At 45.2% G+C, this 17,432-nt stretch overlaps 1 protein-coding gene across 1 annotated transcript in view; it reads right to left on the bottom strand.

Annotated features, from left to right (window-relative positions):
- Positions 1 to 1,912: 1,912 nt before the first annotated feature.
- The window catches only part of LOC146811659 (serine protease 27-like), a 227,066-nt gene continuing 211,546 nt past the window's right edge, over positions 1,913 to 17,432 (bottom strand). The window contains exon 6 of the mRNA XM_085618628.1: positions 1,913 to 3,121. Within this exon, the coding sequence (XP_085474754.1) occupies positions 2,792 to 3,121 (330 nt within the window). The 3' untranslated portion in view covers positions 1,913 to 2,791. The remainder of the gene's footprint in view (positions 3,122 to 17,432) is intronic.

Raw genomic sequence — 17,432 nt, 5'->3', positions numbered from 1 at the left:
CCCAGCGAACACTGTTCCTACGTCAAGTTCTTTTAAAGTATGGTATTAAGTCACAGACGCAAACAGCAGAGCTCCTTATAGATATACAATATCTCAATATTGCAATAGCAGTGGCAAAGTTTATCCAGGCTGTTAAAAGGTTATTTACAGAATAGGAAATGGAGGAGTGGACCGTGTATTGATAAATAGAGATTTTAAACTGGGTAATCTTAAGTGTTTTAAAATAGAAATTTAAAATGCTTGGATCACATATGTGTTATTAGATCATGCTCATAAATTGTGTATGGAATTGTTTTAACAAAATTAAGGTTGATGTTAAGAAAAGTAGTTTTTTTTATGATGTAAGGAGATAATGAATGTGTAATAATTTCTTCTTTGATGGCTCATTTTTAGAATTTTAAACACAATGTCGTGTTTTATTGTGTTATATGTAGTTTAAAGACCAACGGTCTAAATAAACTTACTTTTTGAACTTGAACTTGAACTTGGTATTTCTCCTCATTTTTTGAGGGTTCTTCATGGATGCCTGGTCTACAGATGAATTACGGGTTTGCATTTTACCTTGTTGGTTTACTCTCCCTGCTTGGCGATTTGACTACGTATTGTATTCTTTTTAAATGTACCTCTCTTGTTACAGTGATAGAAAATGTTAATAAAAATTGAAACACCAGACTTCTAGTTTCTTTGCCAGGTCTGGAAGAGATGTGAAAGTCCTTCTGAAATCTTATTAGGGGAAGCTTTATCAGAGGAATATAGGGCCACTGTAGGAATCAGTGAAGCACAAAGCATGCAGGGCAACAGTGAAATTCCAAGCATGGAGATACTCGCCCTGAGTTGTGGTGAGTCATTGTTGTCTGTCTCTGCTAAACTACTACCTGGCCAAATCCCACAGGAGGTTGAAGGTCTACTCTTGGGGTCTGGTATTCAGAAGAGAGATCCCATGAACAGGAAGCTGGGTTGGTGTGAACTTAGCCCTTGTAAGTTGCACTGAGGAAGACATGTGATTACATGGGACATATTCCTTCCAAGACTTGTAATGTGCCTTTTGGTCCCCTTCAAATATTTCATTCATCCTCTCCCTTGCCCCACCAGTTTAGTTTCTGCTTCATTCACTGAGTCATGTCAAGTCTTCTGCTTACTGCAGGCTGCACAGGTGGAAACATTCTCTGTAAAAAATTGGGCCTTCTGGGTGCGGGGGTGCTCCAGGAAGCTCGCACTAGAGTTAAGAGCAACAGCCCTGCCCAAGGCAAGACGATTAGTTAGAAGGAATTTGAAGTGCAGATGAGGTAGCCATTCATCTTCTAAGTATGTTCTAACAGATGTGCCCTTAGGCCACCCATGGAACCTAAACTCACAACAAATGAACTCTAAGATTGCAACAACTTTACATAAGGTATTTTTGGCAATACTTTTTAGAGTTGCACTTTTCCTAAATAGGCAGTTTCTTTTGATTTTTAAGAAAATTATCTCACAACAATACTGCGGATAACGAACATTAGATAGGGAATAATTCCCATCAGACAAAAAAGTGCTTCACATCTTAAAAACAAGTAAAGTAAACCTAATAAATTCTAGAATATGAAACATAATTTATCCTGATATCATTTCTAACCTTGACTTTAACCGCAGTCCATACCAAACCATAATGTCAACCCTAATCCCAATCTTAAACTCAGATATTAGGCTAATGAATCCCTAATATTAAAATTAGGCTTAAACATAACTCTAGCCACAATCCCAACCCTAAACCCAACCACATCCCCAGTCTGAACCTTCAAATTAACTGAACTCATAAAAAGAAAGCTATAAATACCTCCCTTCTTACTCCTTATCCTACAACACATAAATCATCAACACTGACATTTACAAATGGTCAAAGGATTTTCTTCATCAGCACTGAAAAATAGCCATAATAAATTAATGTTTTTTACTTCACTTTCACATAACGTGGTAGTCGATATTCTAAGTTGTACTACAAACGTATGAAGAGTAAATTTGAGAATTCTATAAATCAAATATAAATAAGCACATATTAATTGACTCTTAGTGGAAAATGTTTGTCTGCTGACCTGGTTAATATAGGGTGGCTCCAGGAAAAACTGCTGAGTTAGGAGAGACTACTTAAGGAGATTGAGTTCTTTAAATATTCCTTGTATCCGGGTGTACTGGAATGAGGGAACAAGACACAAATGCTCAGATTAAGCTATCTTTGTGGGGGACCAGAGTGTGCCTGACATCAGAAACAGGAAAATAAGGGCATACTAATGGAACAGTCATATTGCTAAAAGCCCCAAATAAATTCCAATGACATCACCTAAAAAACACACATCAACGTTTCTATGGGGCTGGGATAGAGTCAACATTTAGTGCAACCAAATGTAGTTCATACTTGAGCCGCGGCTTGGAAACCAGGCTTTTGAACTTGAGAGATTCCTGTGGGGACGTCCTGTAATTATGTAGCCAAATCTTCCAAATCCCTGATCTAGAGGAGAGCAAAGTGTTCCCTGTTGACTTCACTATCAGAAATTATTTATGCCCAAAAGCAGCACAGAACCGAAATAACAAGAATGTTCTTGATGTACGGTAAGGTGGTCAGCACCATCACTGAGCCACTATAAATAGAAATCACTAGCATGCTTCTCATATACATGTTGCGAGACTGCGACAAATGTTGCCATTGATAGTAGTCAAGTGGGAATTCCATTACTTATGCTCTTAAGTGAAACTTGGCGATGTGGATATCCAAGCTAAATTCCAATTGTCCATCTGATGTTGTTGGTCTTCTTCTGGTTTACAGGTAGCTGAGCAGGAAGGCTGTCAAAAGGGCAGCCGTGGAGCTGGTACACACTGCCAGGTTTGAGGTCACTAGGCTCTGCTGGCTTTTTTGCCCTACATATGTGCTGTTGGTTGTTAATGGGGTGACCACTGTGGTGTTGCTCGCAATCTTCACAATGCTGAATTCCATCACAGGCAAATACTGCTGTATCCATCTGGAATAGGCAGCCACTCTGGTATACACTCCAGGACGGTTCGGCTCCGCGCATCCTTCTCCCCAGCTCACAATTCCAGCCAGCAGCCAGATCCCATCAACCTCACACACCAGAGGTCCACCGGAGTCTCCCTGAGGGTTCAAAATCAAGCTTTAGAAATGTGTTGTAAAAATGCAATGCAATTCTGACATACAATCCAGGAAACGCTTTGATATACATCTCAGTGTCCCCCATCCACACCCTATATGCATACTGCAACCTCTCCAACATGCCCAGCTGTTAAGTATGCCCTAAACAGCTGTTCATCCACTAACCAGCAAAACGTTTGACTATAAATGGGTAATTCACCTGAAAATCCAGTGATGTGTTATACCTAATCCAGAGCTAAAGAAAAGACACAATCACTGACGCTCAGTTGAACCACGGCAAATGCTTCAAAGCAGGATGGATCACCAGTGGTTTACCACATATGCCACTTTGGGTGTTTTTCCTGTGGTAAACCACATTTCTGGTCTCGTCACAATTAACATAATGCATCAAATACAAGATGAGTCAACAAAAATCCAGTTGAACCTGAATTAGCTAAATTATGTGGTGATACCTGATTTGATAAACCTTCAAGCTATTTGAGAATTATAGATTTGAAAATTTGATGTCAAGCTTGAAGTAGGTTATAATGTGACCAAGTGAGACACTCTGTTGGAACTGTTCTAGGTGTAAGCCAATGTTACCATGTTTTAGCGAGTAAAAACAAGCACTTTAGCACTGGTTAGCCGTGGTAAAGTGCACAGAGTCCTAAGGCCAACAAAAACAAGATCAGCAAAAATGGAGGAGTAAGGCAAAATGTTTTGGTAAAGACCACCCTGAGGCTGATATGTCTAACATGAAATGTTTGGGGGTGACCCAGCAGAGAGGGCTAAGGTCAATAATGGCATTCCAACCCGTGCCGTTCGTGGAAGGAGCTTACAGCTTACAGAGTGCTTTTTTAACCTGCTGATTTTAAAAAACCATGGAGTGCTGCCATTGGAGGTATTGCCAAAAGTGCTAGTGACTGTTGCTTGAAGGAGAGAGGCAACTAAGGGACTGCGAGGACCAGCAGCCCCGTGATTGGAAACAGCTGCGTCCTCTTCCCGTACTCCCACCCTCCTGCCCTGACGCTATAAGCCTGCTCACGGCCCCCACTCTGCGGGTGCCGTTCGTGGAAGGAGCTTACAGCTTACAGAGTGCTTTTTTAACCTGCTGATTTTAAAAAACCATGGAGTGCTGCCATTGGAGGTATTGCCAAAAGTGCTAGTGACTGTTGCTTGAAGGAGAGAGGCAACTAAGGGACTGCGAGGACCAGCAGCCCAGTGATTGGAAACAGCTGCGTCCTCTTCCCGTACTCCCGCCCTCCTGCCCTGACGCTATAAGACTGCTCACGGCCCCCGCTGCGCGCGGGCGCGCGCCGGGCGAAGCCCAGGCCAAGGGCGGGCCCCCGTCTGAGCCCGTCCGAGAACGTCAGAGAACGGAACGGGGCCTTTCTCTAATAATTGTCGTTTAAGATCTACAATTGGACTACTGTGGGTAAGGTCTAGTTCCTAGCTTGTTACCTAAGATTGCTGCCACTGTACTGTGTCTGTCCAATTATCTTAACTAATGGATAAGCATACCAAAAGGGATGGACCTACTACACAACTCTCTGGGGGAGTTCTAATGGGGACTTTAGACAATTTTTTAGTGCGAGTGAAATCAGCACTCGCTAAAGACATAGAACTAACAGAAAAAAGACTCTCATTAGACACTCTTTGTGACAAGAGGTCCTCTCTGGGAAGCATGGCTAACATAAGGTCACCATTGCATCGATCGCCTGTAATATCGGATTTATTGGGTTCAACATCTCCTCCGGCCGAGGAGTGTGATGAAGACATAATGATATGTTCCCCAACACTGATTGAAATCCCAAGTGAAACTGCTGATATGTTGAAAATTAGCGAAGCGGTCCCAACCTCGAAGCCTTTGTGAAATATAAAGACCCGCTCTGCAAGTAATACAAAAGTGGGTTCTGTACAACATCAATTAGTTCCAACTTTGACAAAAAAACGTAGGGGAAACCAACGGACAGTTGTTGGGAAAAAAGTTAAGCCAGACCTTGCTTCTGCTCCAAGGAAGGATATTGCACCTTGCCCAAAACCTACATCTGTTGAAGTGAGGGCAATTCCATCATTGCTTTTGGGGAATACGTCTATGGAAGATACAGACTCATCGTTCTGGGTCAAACTGGAAAGTACTCTAAAGAATCTATGTGAACAAATTTATGAAAGGTTGAGCTCCATAGAGAGCAGACTTGTATGTATGGAACTTTCACTTGCCTCGGCAAAGCCATGGGGAGGCAGACAGGGTCCTGGTTCTCAAAAGGAGTGTCCTAGTGTGACAGGCACAAGCTCTAAGATTAAATCCCCCGTTACCAATCCAGTAAGTGCCATTGTAAATAATAATCTACCCAATTTTCAGGAGACTCATGCCTCTTTAGCTGTAGATAACCCACCAAGTGTTGATCATCCCCCACCACGTGAAGCGCCATTTATCCCCGGGTATGGAAGAGATAGAAGTGATAAACAGCCTATACCTGCCCAGTCCTTACTGCAGGCCTCGACAGGTCTAATTGATATGCATCTCCCTCCCGAAGCCGCCCCTTATGTGGTGGTTTTGACAGGGGTCCCACCCCTGGCGAATGGAACAAGGAAATCATATAGGGACTTAAAGAATCAATGCACATTCTGGCTTAATAATAAACGACCATTGCCGGCCTATATGTGCGCGGAAATTCTGTTCGCCAGAAGAGTTAATTGGGTGGGTAGGAGACCTAAGTCGATAAAGGGGGATTGTATCATAATTAATTTCAGGGATAGACACTGTGTGGAATATATTTGTTCTTGGCCCCAAGATGATCCTTCATCTCTAATAAATACTATGACACTGTCCTATTTTTATCCTCCCATGTTTTCGCCCCTAGGTGGGCTAACACGAGGGGGATTTGTACCAAATGGATGCACTTTCAAGGATATAAGGTCCATTAATAGATTTGATGTTTTATCAGGGTTAGCGGACTGCGATTGACAGAATGGTAGAAGTGGTCATTTTAACCACGAAAAGACATATGCAGTCCCAGGGCCTGAGGAGGCCACAAAGCAAGGAGTGTGGCCCTCAATGGATAGCAACAGTGGTGAAAATGGATCTCCAGCTCCAGCAAATATAGCTGGGGCTTGGGAATGGGGTCCACAAGCCTTGCCTCATAGAGAAATGTTAAGGAATGAGGTTAGCTTATCTTATCCACATGGTGTCGTTACTCCTTTGTTATTAAATATTGAGAGTGCTGAAGGGGCAAATAATGTTGTAGATCATATATCGCTTTTATCCTGGAATGTGGCGGGTTTGGGATTCAACTATCATCATCTCTTTGGTCAGACTTTATTAGCGAGCATGATGTTTGTCTCTTTCAGGAGACATGGCCAACCTATCCCAATTTTGAATAATGACATAATGGGAATTAGGCTGAATTTCCCGCTAAATTTTAAAATTGACATATATAATGTGTATATTAGGGTTTTACCAGGCGGGAAAAAATCGCAGGTGGCATTAGCATTAGATACCCTTGTTGAAACTAGATCAATTGACGTATTCCCACTGATTGCGGGAGATTTTAACATGATCTTTGAGCCACTAGGCCCTCATGATTTGCTCTTAACTGAGGAGGAGGACCTTAGATGGGGTGTTCCACAGCTCGAGACAAAGCCAGTTAGTAAGTGGACAGAGGCGGCCATGTTTCTGAAAGGATTTTGCCTGGGCAACCAACTTAGGGCAGCCAATGGCAGAACCATATCAGATAGGAAGTGTAGAAAAACTTATGACAATGGCATCAGGGCAAGTAATATAGATTACCTCCTAGTTCATTTGAGGATGTGGTACACCCTAGTGGATATGGTGGTCAAGTCTCGAATAGAAAGTGACCACCACCCATTAGTCGCTACTTTTAATTTGGGCTTGGGAGATAGAATAGTTTGAGCTCCCGATATGACAGGACCAGCAGCTGCTTTATCAAATGACGAGCGCCACCTTAAGTGGCATAAAGTAGCAGAGCATCCTGATCTATTAGCTACCATTGAGTCTAATGTTGAAGAAGCGTTGACTTTAATGATGGCTGGTGGCACTACAAGCCAACTTCTAGCTGTAACTGAGAAAGCACACGAAAACTTATTCGTCAAACTTAAATCTTATTTTTGTAGACCTTCCTCAGCAAAACAAGTCTCTAGAAGTAAACATGAGGAATGGTTTAATGCCCCCTGCAAACAAGCCCGTGGAGATCTGGGCGTCGCCCTTAAAACAAAAGATCCAAGCAAGATTAAAATAGCACGTAATACCTACAGAAGGACCCAATGGAAAGCAAAAAAAGAATGGGAAGAGAGCGAGTGGCAAGAGCTCAAGGCAGCATGCATTGATAAAAATCAAAAAGAGTTCTGGGACATTTTTAAATGGAAGAGGGGTGAGATCATTGATAGCCCGCACAATCATGTCCCTCAGAGCTCCTGGGTCGAATTTTTTAAGTCACAATATGCAAAGGGCGCTGAGGAAGCCAGTATGACTTTCCAGGGAAAGGTGTTTTATAACAACTCTGTTTTCAGCCCTGAGGAGGTCGATAGGGCCTTGGATACGGTAACACAAGGACGTGCACCTGGTATGGATTGTATCCCTGCCGACGTATTTTTGCACGATAGGCAAAGATGGCGTCTATATATTACCTATGTAGCTAATGCTGTAGCTCAGGGAATGGCCATTCCCCAATCCTGGAAAGGTGCTGAAATTGTCCCAATATATAAAAAAGGGGACAAATCGCTGGCTAGTAACCATAGGCCCATTAGTCTGATTGACGCTATGCAAAAAATTATGGGTCGGCTGGTCCTGGGCGAAATCCAGACCTGGATGGAGGATAGTAACATCTTGAGTCCTCTCCAGGCTGGGTTTCGCTCTAAGACCAGTACTATAGACCAGGTTTTTAGGTTTATAGTCCTATATTGGAGAACAGTGGTCCTAGAAAGGGGGGTTTTGTACGCAGTGTTTGTTGACCTGCAGGCAGCCTTCGATCTAGTCCCGCGAGACAAGCTGTGGCGAGTACTGGAGGAGATGGCAATGGCACCGGAGTTGTTGGCATTGGTGGTCCGCTTGCATGAGGACAACTTTGCACGGGTCCGGTGGGCACGGCAGGGTGAGGTTACGGAGTCTTTCCCCGTTCAGCGAGGAGTTCGGCAGGGTAGTGTTTTGGCACCGACCCTGTTTTCGCTCTCCCGGGCCCCCTCGGATACACCGGCCATGGCAGTTACTCGTGTTCCAGTCCTTATGTTCGCGGACGACACATTGCTGATTTCCAAAACCCCGAGTGGCCTGCAGCTCACCCTCCGGCGCTTCAAAGAGTTCTGCTTGCTACGTGGCCTGGAAATAAACGTTGCCAAAACTAAGTTTATGGTTCTTAATGGCCCTAAACCATGTAGGTCTTACAAACCTTTTAAAGGAGTAATGCTTATGAATGGCTCTCCTCTGGAGCAGGTAGAATCTTTCACTTATCTGGGAGTTACGTTACAAAAGAATATGAGTTAGAAAAGTCAAATAGATTTGTCTATATTGAAGTTCCAACAGCAGACAGGCTTCCTTTTAAAAAGATTCAAAACCTCGCAGACACAACCAATTGGCCCACTCCTTGAGATTTACTCAATGAAGATCTGTAGCTCGTCTTTATATGGGTCCGAGCTATGGGGGCATGGTAATAATTCAAAAAGCTTGAATGTCATGGAGAGCGAGTTTATCCGGAAAATCGTTGGAGTGCCACAAAGCACTCCTTTGTTACCCCTTTTTTGGGACCTTGGTCTGAAAACTTTATCAGACACAGCCAATTTGCGCCCTCTGCTGTATTGGCATAGGATATGGACAACCGAGTAGCTTAAGCATTAGGCTTTGGGCTTAAAGGAAATTATGGAAAAAGATCCCTTTCAAAAAATTGACTGACTGAGATCTCTAAAAATGCTACTATATAAACTGGGGTGGAGAAATTTGTGGGATGATCCCCTAAATGCGGTCTTTCCCTCAAAAGAAATTGTGAAGGCAAAATATTGGGAAATGATCGGGTTGGAATCATCTGTGAAGGGGAGCACTTCCCATCTAACAGCTAGATTCCTAGAAGTTAAGGCCTACCCCAGACAGGAATTGTACTGGGGCCTGATCGAAGTACCAAGTGATCGCAAGCTCTACTTTCAGTTTAGGATAGGTACCCTTCCGATCCGTATATTTACATCTAAATGGGTCAAAGGATCTCAGGATAAATGCCCAAAGTGCGGGGACGTTATTGAAACTATGAATCATTTTGTGTTTTTTTGTCCCCTTTACGTCCTCCCACGGAAAAAATGGGTACTACCCGTCTGTCTGCAAATAGGAATCCGAAGGCACGAGGAGGCTCTAAGAATTCTGTCCTCAGATCCGAGCCCGAAAATTGCTATAGCAATGGCAAAATATATTAAGTGGGCTTGGATAATACGATCTAGACAGATTAATAACAAAGAGCCCATCGAACAGCCCCCCTGATTCATTTGTCTATGTATCCAATCATGTATAGCATATTCCCAGTTAATGATCTTTTGTTCCCTAGATTGTTTTTCGTAGTCGAGGATGAAATGCTAATGGGAAATATGAAATGATTTAATTTCTTTGGATGTATAGGCAATAGTATTTTGTTTATTAAATATGGAGAATACCATTGTTCTAGGCGCATAAGTATAAACTTATATTGATTTTCACATTCTGGTTTAGTTGTACTTATGTAAGATGATGATGTTTGACACTTTTATGACTTAATTGTCGCAATAAAGTTTTTTGAATTGAATTGAATTGGCATTCCAACCTATCATTCTTTTGCCCACCATGCCACTTCAGTTTGGCCCCCAGCCATATGTAAATTAGTGTTGATCATGCTCTAATGGAAACAGTCCAACCTGATCTGCCAGGCTAGGTCCTTCCTGAACCATAACACAAGGAGCCCAAGATAGGATTTACCCTGATCAGGGCTCATCGGTTGGGTGTTGCACAGTTCTAGTGGCACTGTGAGCACGGGACCCACGTCTGGAAATACCATTACTATTTAGGGGGTTACATCCCATTAAAGTTCAAAGGGGAAAAGAGAATCAAGCCCCTTGCAATTTTAATTAAAAACCCTGCTCAAGCATATATTTTCCAATGCTATCCAGGATTCAATGTGTGTTGCAACCAATCCAATATGGCTGCCACGTTGGTTAATGCTTGTGACTTTTAAGCATGCAGATGGTGGATAGATGGTACTCCCCTTTCTGTCCTCTTTGTTGGTGGGTATTTTACTTTTGTTGCCTGCACACGCAGCACCATAACGGCTTCAGTTTGATTCATTGTTTTAATTTGAATGTGCGAATAAAATGTAAGCTACCAGCAACGACCTCCTTATGTTCACAGCGGCATGTGCTCTTTAACTCATCCAACAGGAATTTGTTCGGCAGTAGAAAACCAAATCTTTGCTGCACATGTGCATTCTACACTATGCTCCTTGCCCCACAAGTCATTGCCACATTTGTTATGCCTCTTTGAAGCAATGTACCAACAAAGATCCAGGTAAAAGTTTAATTTATGCCAACAAAAGAAGTGAACACACATGTGCTTCAACTTCTTCTACCAGCTCTCTCCAACCATCCTTTCTCAGAACCTCATTACATCATTGTAGGAAGCTGGCTCTTTATATAGCATGCCAAAAAGAGGTACAATGTGAAAAGAGTCCAGACAAACCCCAAAGGAATTACAGAGGCACTAAGTATATTCCAAATGCTCTCTTTTGTACTAGTGTGGGTGAGCATATCAGAGGGTAGTACTAAGTATCGATTGCACATACAAAGTCAGTAATTGAGACACACACTCGATAAAGAAATCTGACACCAATTTATTAAAATAATATGTACTTTTATATGAATTTAGATACCAAGATCATCGGAATCAGGTTAGTACTTTTTTCTTTTTAAACAAACTTTATTGCCTTTTACATATCATTCAGCCATTCCGCTGATTGTGGTACAAGAAAGTGCATAGCATTTACATGCTCAGACTATCCCATTACATATTGTACATATCCATGTCTGTATTGAGCCCTGTTCCATTTGTCTCAGGCTTTGCTTAGTAGGGATTCTTCTATGTGGGTCTCAATTCCCCCCCACTCCCCTGTCCCTCCTCAACAAGGTAACTACCCGCCACCCCCTCCCCCTCCCGCCCCGCACTGCTGTCTCCTAACTGCATCTATTGGGCCCACTAAGTCCCTTCCTCTGTACCTTGCTGTGTGCTTTTGCGTTTCGCAGTCACCTCATTTCCAGGTCCCGGCCCTCCCTTGTGTAAAGATGATATATATCCCCATCTCCCGGGATATGCATCAGTACTCCATCCTTGTCTGGCCTCAGGTTAGTACTTTTTTGCGTTATGATTTTTAAAGTTTTCAAAAGTTTGCACCTCAGTTTATTGTGAACGGTAATGCTATCCTTTGGGGGAAAACATGTACTGCATTTGGGCACTTAACAGCAACAGACGGGACTGTTCTCTGGGACTTGAGGGGAGTATGGTGCAAGGTCCAATACCACACCAACTGGTCAGCTCGGGAGCCTCTGTGTCCTCCGGGTGCAGAGGCGCGTTACAGCATCAGGTGTCCCATTCACTTCAATGGGACAGTAAGAGACTGCAAACTGGGACTGGGAGACCAGTCTGCGTGAACCCACAGGGGAGCTCGGCGCTTGAGATCCTTGGGCACATAGACACACCATTGGTCCACTTCCCCTTGGGCTGTGGGGCTCGGGGGCAATGGTTTTTTTTGGCGTCAGACTCAGTGCTGCAGTCACTCGCTCTTGGAGGGGGCCTGCAGAAAGTGGCTCAGGTAGCGACTGGAAGTCCAGTCTGGAAAAACCCAAGGACGGATTTAGCTCCTGAGGTTCAGATGACCCTGTTGGCACCGTCACCTCCCTTGGACTCGGGCAATGGAGCACGGGTGCATAGCTATTTTGAGGCGTTGGGGGCAGCAGTCAAAGACTCACTTCTTTGTGTTTGTTTTGCATAAAAGGGACAAACAGGACAGATGGGCCACTCTCAATGTGGGTCTCACTGTCCCTGAATTCCCTTGACGTGCAGGTCAGTCTTCCTTGGTATGGTGTCTGGACTGGACACATCAAGCCTAGGCTGCTGCTAGCAGTCCAGTGCAAATACAAGGAGATGATGGATGGAGTGCTGAAACTTTTCAAACACTAACCCCCAGTCACAGATTTGGGTTGAATCCATCATCATTCTTTAGCTCACTTCGCCACCCCAGATCAGACACAGCTATATGCAAACCAGTCTTGACCCTGTGCCTCATGGGAACTGTCCAGCCTGAACTGCCAAGCCATGTCTTCCCTGGACCGGAAACAAGCATTCTGGAACTGGTTTCGGGATAACACCCCTCAGCAGCCAGGCTAGCTTGAATCCAGTGGCAAAGTGAGCAAGGGACTCACGTCTGGGCATCATACCCTGCCAACTTAGGGCAAATAAAGCAAACACAAGGAGATGATGAACGGAGTGCTGAAACGTTTCAAACACTCACCCCCAGTCACATATCTAGGCTGAATTCATCATCATTCTTTAGCTCACTTTGCCACCCCAGTTCAGACACAGCTATATGCAAATCAGTCTTCACCCTGTGCCTCATGGGAGCAGTCCAGCCTAAACTGCCAAGCCATGTCTTCCCTGGACCAGAAACAAGCATCCTGGGACCGGTTTCGGGGTAACACCCCTAATGAGCCAGGCTAGCTTGAATCCAGTGGCAAAGTGAGAAAGGGAAAACAGTCCAACTGAAACCAGTCCCAGGATGCTTGTTTCCAGTCCAGGGAGGACCTAGCCTGGCAGTTTGGCCTGGACTGTTCCCATTGGGAGCAGGGTCATGACTGATTTGCATATGCCTGGGTACAAACTGGAATGGCATGGGGAGCAAATAAAATGGATTTAGGCCCAGATCTCTGTACTGGAGTGAATGTAAGACATTGTTCTGCATTCTGTCCATCAATTGTTCTTTTTGCATGTGTCACTCCAGGTTGGATAGGTATGCCCAGACGTGGGTCCTGTGCTCTCCATGCCACTAGAGTCAAGCTAGCCTGGCTGATGAGGGGTGCTACCCTGAAATGGGTCCCAGAATGCTTGTTTCCAGTCCAGGGAGGACCTGGCCTGGCAGTTCAGGCTGGACTGTTCCCATTGGGAGCAGGGTCAAGACTGATTTGCATATTGCTGGGCTCAAACTAGAATGGCATGGGGAGCAAAAAAACAATGGATTTAGGCCCAGATCTCTGTACTGGGGTGAATGTATGACATTGGTCTGCATTCTGTTCATCAATTGTTCTTTTTGTATTTGTCAGCCTGAGTTGGATGGGTATGCACAGACGTGGGTCCCATGCTCTCCAAGCCACTGGAGTCAAGCTAGCCTGGCTGATGAGGGGTGCTACCCTGAAATGGGTCCCAGAATGCTTGTTTCCACTCCAGGCAGGACGTGGCCTGACAGTTCGGGCTGGACTGTTCCCATAGGGAGCAGGGTCAAGACTGATTTGCATATGGCTGGGTTCAAACTGGAAAGGCATGGGGAGCAAAAAAACAATGGATTTAGGCACAGATATCTGTACTGGGGTGAATGTATGACATTCTGTCCATCAATTGTTCATTTTGCATTTGTCACCCCAAGTTGGATTGGCATGCCCAGACGTGGGTGCCGTGCTCGCCGTGCTCTCCATGCTACTGGGGGTCAAGCTAGCCTGGCTGATGAGGGGTGCTACCCTGAAATGGGTCCCAGGATGCTTGTTTCCAGTCCAGGGAGGAAATGGCCTGGCAGTTCAGGCTGGACTGTTCCCATAGGGAGCAGGGTCAAGACTGATTTGCATATGGCTGGGTTCAAACTGGAATGACATGGGGAGCAAAAAAACAATGGATTTAGACCCAGATCTCTGTACTGGGGTGAATGTATGACATTGTTCTGCATTCTGTCCATCAATTGTTCTTTTGCATTTGTCAACCCGAGTTGCACAGGTATGCCCAGACGTGGGTCCCGTGCTCTCAATGCCACTGGAGTCAAGCTAGCCTGGATGCTGAGGGGTGCTACCCTGAAACTGGTCTCAGGATGCTTGTTTCCAGTCCAGGGAGGACCTGGCCTGGCAGTTCGGACTGGACTGTTCCCATAGGCAGCAGGGGCAAGACTGAATTACCTATGGCTGGGTTCAAACTGGAAAGGTATGGGGAGCAAAAGAAATATTGCTTTAGGCCTAGATCACTGTACTTGGGTGAATGTATGACATTGTTCTGCATTCTGTCCATCCATTTTTCATTTTGCATTTGTCAGCCTGAGTTGGACTGGAATACCCACACGCGGGGCCCGTGCTCTGCATGCCACCGGAGTCATGCTAGCCTGGCTGATGAGGGGTGCTACCCTGAAATGGGTGCCAGGATGCTTGTTTCCACTCCAGGGAGGACCTGGCCTGGCAATTCAGCCTGGACTGTTCCCAATGGGCACAGGGTCAAGACTGAATTGCATATGGCTTGTTTCAAACTGGAATGGCATGGGGAGCAAAAGGACAATGGATTTAGGCCCAGATCTCTCCACTGGGGTGAATGTATGACATTGTTCTGCATTCAGTCCGTCAATTGTTCTTTTTGCATTTGTCAACCCGAGTTGGACAAGCCCAGACGTGGGTCCCGTGATCTGCATGCCACTGGAGTCAAGCTAGCCTGGCTGATGAGGGCTGCTACACTGAAGCCGGTTCCAGGATGCTTGTTTCCAGTCCAGGGAGAACCTGGCCTGGCAGTTCAGGCAGGATTGTTCCCATAGGGAGCAGGGTCAAGACTGATTTGCATATGCCTGGGTTCAAACTGGAATGGTATGGGGAGCAAAAAAAGATGGATGTAGGCCCAGATCCCTGTACTGGGGTGAATTTATGAAATTGTTCTACATTCTGTCCATCAATTGCTCATTATCCATTTCTCAACCCGAGTTGGGTGTGTATACACAGATGTGGGTGCAGTGCTCTCTATGCTTCTGGAATCAAGCTAGCCTGGCTGATGAAGTGTGCTACCCTGAAACCGGTCCCAGGATGCTTGTTTCCAGTCCAGGGAGGGCCTGGCCTGGCAGTTTGGGCTGGACTGTTCCCATAGGGATCAGGGTCAAGATTTATTTACATATGGCTGAGTTCAAACTGGAATGGCACGGGAAGCAAAAACGATGGATTTCGGCCCAGATCTCTTTACTGGGGTGAATATATGACATTGTTCTGCATTCTGTCCACACTTGAAGGGAGGATGGATATGACCTGTATGAGTATGGCTACCTCTTTCTGGGTGGCTGCTACTTTGGTAGCCCCTGTGAGTGGCAGGTTGCTGCCTGCTGCAGGGGAGTAGCTCTGCTACTCCAAGGGAGTTTCTCTGGTAATTGGCAAAGCACTGGAAGCCCTCCAGGTTACTTGGAGTCTGCACAGTGGCAGGACGTGTCGGTTGCTCCTTGAGGGTCAGGTGCAGATGGCAGGCTGGTGGAGCTGGCACCAAGTCAGTCATTCTCCTCGGTTCTTGAGTCAGCAGTCTTCTTTGTCTACTCCTTCTTTTGTGTCCATCAAAATCTGAGGTCCTGATATCATGGGTCACCTAAATACTCAATTTAGGGGCATTAAGAGGAGTGAGGGGTATAAGCTGCTTACCCCTGGGGTCACTATACCCCCTAGATCACTACTTCCTTTGAGGAGTGGGCATCACCCTGTCCCAGAGTTCCTAATTCCACCACACACAAGATGGTGGAATTTCTAAATGCACGTTCACTTCAGGCTTGTTTACCATAGAGGCGTGTCCAGCCTGGCAGTCAAACACACCTCCTGCATAACTAATGTTCCCACCTGTTCTGGTGCCAGATGGGCCCAGGGCAGGGGGTGGCAACTTCCCTGTGTGGGAAGCCTTGGATCACATAGCGACAGTTGCTGAGACCTTTGAATCCTCCGGCCTCGATATGCTGATTTACCAGCCTTCCTGGAGGAGGAGGTGATAACACCTTTCCCATGAGAATGCATTGTTTCTGTTTTCTGAGAGCAGGGCTCTCACCTCCTAGGGGTCAGAAACTCGCCTGTGGTGGCAGGCTGGACAGGACCAGTCAGCCAGCACATTGGTGGGCTGGTGGGTTTAAGGGGCTACCTCTGTACCCTCTGGGTGCATGTATTAATGAATTCATTACTGGAATCAGTGTGGGTTTATTAATAGGACGTGTTTTATAGCAAACACCATATGGTTCAATTAAGCCATTGGGTAGCTGGGGAACTTGTTTTGACCACTGCCCAGTACATACCTTAAGATGGCTTCCCTGCTCACTTGCAATATCTAGCAATAGAACTAGACATCAGAGGTGCATTTCTGCTCATGCAGTTATGTCCTCACATAAAATATAATGTACCCTACCTTTCGGTTCAAAGGCCTTCTGTAGGGGTGACTACAAATATTAGATACAGTGACTTTGGCATGGCACACAGGAGTGTGTCATGTCATGTTTTTACTCATGGTTTGCACCATGTCATGCAGCCTACAATGGAAGTCTGTGTGGAATTTGTGTGTGGGTCTCTTAGTGTGGCTTAATATATGCTGCAGCCCTTTGGGACCCTCTTTAGCACTCATACCCTAGGTACCATTTACTAGGGACTTACAGGGGTGCTAAAGTCCATTGCAATTGTGGCACAATTAGACAACACCTTGTTTTGGGGAAGGAGCACTCACACATCCATCGAGCTATCCATATTTTCACTCACTCACGCACCCACACACCCTCTAATGTTATTTTTGAGCCTTTGTCTGCCTAGTTGCAGACAGAAGAAGTCCATCAAGAACTTCACCCCGATGTAGCTCATAAAGCTTGGGGTTCACAACGCCCCTGGTTGTTCCGAGTGTTCGAGAACCGGAACCAATTTAGCATGTAGTAATTTTACTCTGTGAAATCACGTGAGGTGTTGGCTGCAGCATGAGCCAACCCTCGTTTACTCATTTTATTCTGGTGGAAAGCACCTTCTACTCCACTCTCCTACCCCCCCAACCTCTCCCTCTTCACCCTTACCACCCAGAGGCCCCTCATACATTTACCACATGCTCAGAGCAGGTGGTAGATGTATGCATTAAACCACATGGTATAGGGTAATTCCATGTGATTCTATATGTAGAAAAATCTGTCCCACATAGTAATTCCCATTCTATGAGGTTTAACTGGTAACTATGAGGTACTGTAGTGAATTTAGCACAAAGTAACTGTACAATTGTCTATAACTGTGCTACATCTGCAGTACTGTGTAACTTAGAATGAGGTCATTAGTAGCACTGGAACCACAGAAGAGA

This window comes from Triturus cristatus, chromosome 7 (assembly GCF_964204655.1).
Source record: "Triturus cristatus chromosome 7, aTriCri1.1, whole genome shotgun sequence".
Lineage (NCBI taxonomy): Eukaryota > Metazoa > Chordata > Amphibia > Caudata > Salamandridae > Triturus > Triturus cristatus.
The sequence above is the reverse complement of the archived record's forward strand: the minus strand, read 5'-3'. Positions and strand labels throughout refer to the sequence as shown.